A 6,054-nucleotide genomic window follows, 5' to 3' on the forward strand; every position below is an offset into this window, starting at 1 on the left:
CATTGTGGGCATGGTTAGGCTCTGTGCATGGACACAGGGCATTAGGATGCTGGGTAGAGATTTGTGGGAATGGTTAGGCTCTGTGCATGGACACAGGGCATTAGGATGCTGGGTAGAGATTTGTAGGCATGGTCCTCTCTGGCTCCCCTGAGTTTTCACCTCTGAGGAAGTTCCTATCATTGATACCAGGAAGGAGACTTCGGTTGGCCCCACCAGACCTCATTGTTTCTTTTGTTCCTTGGGCCTGCACATAAAGAATGCCAAATGGAGATAAGAAGTTCAGAAAGAAGGCATATTGATGGGAACCAGAGGAGCTATGCATGTAGGCTCTTCCTCTTCCTGTTCTAGGGAAGAGAAGACAATAGTTTGCACACAGATTAAAATAAACAGAGACAGCACATGCCTATAATTCCAAGACCCAAGAGCTAAGGCAGGGACATTGCTAGTTCCCGGACAGCTTGGAAAACAGTTCTGGTTCACCCGGACTTTATAAGATGATCCTGTCTAAAAATAGACAAACAAACCAAGAAGCAAAAATAAAGACAGCAACATCCAAGAAAACAACAAAAAAAGGGCTGCAGAAATGGGGGAAGGGCACTTGCAGAGCAAGCAATGGGGAGTTGAGTTCAAATCCCCAATACATTTGAAAAGCCAGGTCTGGCTCTGTGCCCACCTCATTCCTCTGCTGTGGCTGGCAGAGACATGAAGATTGCTGGAGCAGCTGGCTGCCAACCTAGTTTTAGGTTAAGTGAGAAACCCTGTCTCAAATCAATAACATGGGGAATGGCTGAGCAGGACACTCTGGCCTCTGAGTACACATGACTTGCACACATGCACCTATGTATCACCCTCACCCATACACACAAAAAGCCAGAAAAAAAATGACCTATGGTTATTTGGCTTTTGACTTAGGTGCCTGGTGGGTAAAGACAGACAACTACTATGAAGTCTGTATATTCTTGTGGTTACTGACATATGAAATACAAATGGAAGGATCGTACAATGTTATTATGGGAGCGATAAAGGACATTGTGAACACAAGGGATCTATTTTGAGACCACAAGACAAGGTCCTTAATCTCACCACTATCCTTCCACAAGTGCATGGAAACTTGCCTTTTCCCCTGTCTGTGGAATACAGTAATTCTATGTCAAAGAGGAAGTAGAATTATTTTTTCAGATGTTTACACATAGATAGTGACAGTCTCCTAGGGTGGGAGACTAGCGGCTAGAGAAGAGAGGTGGCACGGGTTGAAGAAACTATAAGCCAGGCAAGAAGAACGTATAACGGAATACTTTCAAAGTTAAGTGACCAAAGAGCAGGAAGTTCCAAGCGAGCTGGCCTAGTAGAGCCTGTAGGCATTGGCCTCTGCACCTGTCGTAAGTACTGGGTCCTCTTCTTGCATTCTGTATTGTCTCCACGGAACAGCACAGAGGACAGCAGCCAAGGCCATCCAACTAATGAGCAAGCCAAATTTGAAGTCAGCTAGGAGTGCTAGGAGTTAATATGCAGCCTTCCCTCCAGGACCAGTCCCAATCAAGACATTTTAAGTTCAAGTAATTCACACCTTTGCCCATCTCATTTTGCAGGAACGGAACGACAGAGGCATGAAGTAACTTAAGAGAGTGACTTACTAGGGGGAGGCCTTCCCAACCATCCCAGCTTCCACACAGTGTCAGGCTGGCCCTCAACCCCCCTGCCCCCCAGTAGGAGATCCAATAAAGTAGGGCCACAAGTAATGCTGGTCTTTTCAGCTGACTTCGTTCCTTACATTCCTTTGCAGCGGGCGACTTTCCAAGATGAGTTTGTATATGCAGCCTGAACACAGAGGTTCTGAACACTTAACCCACAGGTCGGGAAGGGTCCCCAGGCATCCCAGGTTCGCTCTCTCTGTCTGTTTCTCTGCCTCTCTCTCTCTCTCTCTCTCTCTCTCTCTCTCTCTCTCTCTCTCTCTCTCTCTCTCTCTCTCTCTCTCTCTCTCTCTCTCTCTCTCTCGGCCGATCTCCACCTTCAGTTAGGATGCAGAGTCAGGTAGAGTCAGGTATCTCCTTCCTTCCTTCCCTAAGGCCACCAGCTGGTGGCCAGCTCACCAGCCAGCGCCTGGCCCGCCACTTCTGGAGCCCACAATCCCAGCGTGGCCGCGGGGAAAAGCGCGCGCCCCCTCGGCGAGCGAGCCACACACTCACGCGCTGCCGCTTGTTGCTCCCCGCAGCCGCGACGTGGGGAAGTGAAAATGAAATTGACTTTTCCGAGAAATGATGAAAGCCGCGCCGGCCGCCAATGAACAGCAGCGGCGAACTTCCGCACCTCCGGGCTGGCGGCTGGAGCCCTCCCTCTGCCTCCACCTCCGGGTTGCACAAGCTTGAAACAAACACTGGGGAGGAAGGGCGGGGAGGGAGGGAGGAGGGCGGAGGGGGAGCGAGGGAGGGAGCGGGGCCGGGAGAGGGCGGGGGTGGGGGGGATTTCCAGCCTCGGCTCCTCGCAGTTTCCTCTCCTTGTTTTGCTTTCGATCTGGACCGTTCTCAGGCAAGCCGGGGACTAACTTTTAGTTTTGCTCCTGCGATTATTCAACTGACGGGCTTTCATTTCCATTTTACACACCCTAACAACACTCACACCTTGCGGGATTGTATTGGTAACGTGAAAAAAAAAAGCACACTGAGAGGTAACATTTTTTTTTTTTTTCAAATAATAGTTGTGGCTGTGCGTGTGTTTTCTCTCGAGGGCATGTTGATGGGGGACAGGAGGAGCTATGTATGTATGTGCGTCCTGATGCTTTGACACGATGTTTTGCAGACGGAAAATGCCGGGGTTCATAAATATTAATACCGATTTTTGGAGGAAGAGTCGGCGCAGTTATGGATCATCTGATTTTAGGGGAAGCAGGGGTCTGCTGCTGTTGCCGCCGGTACTGGGGCTGCTGAGGCTGCGAGGAGGAGGAGGAGGAGGTAGAGAGGGAGGAGGAGGAGGAGGTTAGTGGAGGTTTAATTTCACTTTTGGATTTGCAGATGCGAAGAGGGTGGCTCCATGGACACAGATCTGCTCTGTGTGATTCTGCGCTCCAGGTGTCGTGCGTTGTGGGTACAGGTCCGCTGGAGTCCGGCCTCATTTAAAATAAAATTGGTGTGTGTGTGTGTGTGTGTGTGTGTGTGCGTGTGTGTGAGTGAGTGGGGTGTATGTGTGTGTGTGTGTGTGTTTACAGACACTGTCGCCACCAGGTCGGAGGAATGGAACCCGGTTCTTCTCGGTGCCTGGCGGCCCTGGGTTCCCGGCGGTCTCTGGTGTAAATAGACTGGCACCCGCGGTCCCTAGATGCCCGTGCCCGGGCAGTGACCACTGTAAACTTGAAGGCTGCCGTAAAGCGGTCCCAGGATGCGCTCGCCCGCGGGGCTTGGGGTCGGGTGACCGGCGTCGTGTGCCAGCGGCTACTCGGGCCGGGCGGGCTCCGCGCGCGGCTGGGCGCGGGCCTGGCCGGCGCGCCGGGTTTCCTGGGGACTGGGCCGCCGCCACTCGCCAGGAACGTCGCGTCCTCCTCCCCGCCGGCCAGCGCCTGCTCTGGCCTCCGGGCTTTGTCACTGCACTTGTCCCAGCGCGTGAGGCGCCCGGGAGGCGCGTCCCAGGAGGGCTTCGCGCTTAGGGGTCACCCACCCCGGCGCGGCCTAGCTGCGAGCGCCTGCAGGTCCCCGCGGGCGCCCCCGGGGCCGGCCTGGCGCGCTGGGCCCGGACCCGCCTTGGCTACGGAACGGGCGAGGTGTGGGGGCGGGGAGCCTCCGGGGACCGAGCGGCGCCCCACGGGCGGGCATGGGGTGGGGGGTGGCGAGCGCTTGGGGTCTCCGGGACGCGGTGGGAATCCGAGTGCCCGCCCTGTGCCCTCCGACCCACTCCGGGCGCCGGGTGACATTCGCCCGCCGGCCGAACGTGGTTGGTGCAAAGCAGCAGCCACCACTTCCTCTCCGCCCCGCCGGCCCGGCTCTCTCTGGGCGAGCGATGCGGGCTGCGGCCAATAGCGATGCCCCGCCAGTCCCCGTCGCTCGGCCTTGGGGGCCGGCTCCCCTGAACGGCCCGGGAAGCCTTCTCGGGAGCTCAAGGCCCCGGCTTCCCGGACGCTGCTCTCTGGGCCCCGGGTCTCGGACCGTTTGTCCCCCCCCTCAGCCCCTCTCGCTCCTTAGGAGCAGAGAAGGGAAGGAGGCTGGCAGCCTCCGCGGCAAGCCAGGACTGTGCTCGGGCCCCAGGTGAGACGCCCGGATCAGTCGGTGGAGGCGATATCCTTGGTGGTCGGATGTAAATAAGACCCCTGGGATTGGCAGGCGACGTTGTCACTCGTTTGGGAGCCGGTTTGCAGGATCTTAAGCCTAGTGTGTTTGAAACTTGGGGGACATGTCCCTTGTCCCCTCCTCCTCCCTCCCGAGTGGGCACTCCTTGTCCTTCCTTGGTTGTGTTTGTGCCAGGGAGGCAAAGTGGTGCTGGGGTTAGCTTTCTGCCACTGGCCTCCCTGTGGCTGGGACTCCTGGCTGCTCTTGATGAATGGCTCCGGAGGGTGGAGGATAGTTACATTTCCTGTTGTGCATTTTCAGGAATCACAGGAGCTTGGGACCTTGTCGTTAAGCCTGAAGTCATTTATTAGTTTTGTTTGTTTGTTTGTTGTTTGCTGTTTTTGTTTTTTTATTTGTTTGTTTTTACATCGACTGACTGCAAGTAACATTTGAAGTTAGCAGTCTGCACTTCTGGCGTTTAAGGGCAGGTGCAGGGACCGGTTTGTTAGCCTACTGTTTTTAGAAGGTGGTTGATAGTGTGGTAGACAGATGTACACTGCTTGGTCAGAGCAGAACCCCAGAGGTTGCCCTGTTTAACTTAATCACTCGCCCGAGTGCAGGATTCTCTGCTTTTTCTCAACTCTCATTCTTTTGGGGGGTTGGGGTGGTGTGTGTCACAAAAATAGAAACCAATAAAATCTTGGCATTTGGCTTTTCGAAGGCAGTTTCAAGCAAACGGAATATCTAGGGCTTGAGTTGGCATCTCTAAGGGATAACGTTGGAACATCTATTGATCGATGGGGCAAAGTCTGGAACTTCACTGTAATTGGTGAATGATTATAGTTTATAGCCTAGCTTGTTGTGTAAGAAGTTAGATTTTGGCCTGTGCTTAGATCCAAGAGATCTTGTCTGTTACGATTTGTTACTGCTTCTTAAAATTAAACACTTACGTATTTCATTCTCGATGAGTGGTCTTTTTTTTTTCCTGTTGACCTTCAAAAGTTAGGAAGAGTTGCACATGTGTGAGAATGACTAACCTGTAGAAATGGCATCTTCATGAAAAGAAAAAGAGAACTTGTAATCACATTGGAAACAAATTGAGGCAAAAGAGGAATTGTCATGAAGTCGTGAAGGCTCTAGGAACTATGGCCTCCTGAAATACTTCATTAAGTAAATATTTAATATACCAGAGCTAGTGAAAGCTGTTTAAATCTAAGAGTGGAAGACTTGAAACTTTGGATAGTCACTTGACGCACATTGGTTTCCTCACATACCCAAGAGCACCTCCGTTTTCATCTCAGCTTTATTCAGTAAAAGCTGGATTTCTTTTCCAGCATTTTCCCTTCCTTTTTTTTTTTTTTATTTTAATAGCAAACAGACTACCTTACTCTATACCGGGCATTGCAGTTCCCTTATCTGCCTCCCGCCAAACAGTCTTAAAGCAATCTGGAGAACTTATTTATATATTTGACAAATATTTGTAGGCCATGAACTCCCAGACACAGTGGCAGGCTGTGTGGAACCAACTGGAACCAAGAGGGACAGACAGCCTCTTCAGGTTCTACAGAGGTTGCATTCTGGCTGTGAGCTGACAACAACCAAAAATAAATACAGTAATTACCTCTGGGGGTTGGTCTAAGAAAGGGAATAGTGTATTATACTTACAGGGCTGCTTTGGGGAACAATTGTGATACTGTGTGTGAAAGAACACTTGTGTAAATTATAGTAACCCACAAATGTGTCACACATTGGCTTCCTAAGTTCTGTTATATTACTATTAAAGCTACATATATATATATAT

The 6,054-nt window shown here is 51.8% G+C and overlaps 1 protein-coding gene across 5 annotated transcripts in view; it reads left to right on the top strand.

Moving 5' to 3' along the window:
- The first annotated feature begins 2,443 nt into the window (after positions 1-2,443).
- Irf2 (interferon regulatory factor 2) overlaps positions 2,444-6,054 on the top strand; it is a 110,681-nt gene continuing 107,070 nt past the window's right edge. Inside the window, exon 1 of one of the 5 annotated variants that reach the window (XM_031339737.1) lies at positions 2,444-2,665. Coding sequence is in view for 1 of the 5 variants with exons in the window: in XM_031339735.1 (XP_031195595.1) it covers positions 3,028-3,087 (60 nt within the window). In the remaining 4 variants the exon portion in view is untranslated. Of the gene's footprint in view, positions 2,666-2,951; positions 2,973-3,008; positions 3,088-6,054 lie in introns of those variants that run through there. The other 4 variants (XM_031339738.1, XM_031339735.1, XM_031339736.1 and 1 more) reach the window with 4 other exon arrangements.

This window comes from Mastomys coucha, unplaced genomic scaffold, assembly GCF_008632895.1.
Source record: "Mastomys coucha isolate ucsf_1 unplaced genomic scaffold, UCSF_Mcou_1 pScaffold22, whole genome shotgun sequence".
In the NCBI taxonomy this organism is placed as follows: domain Eukaryota; kingdom Metazoa; phylum Chordata; class Mammalia; order Rodentia; family Muridae; genus Mastomys; species Mastomys coucha.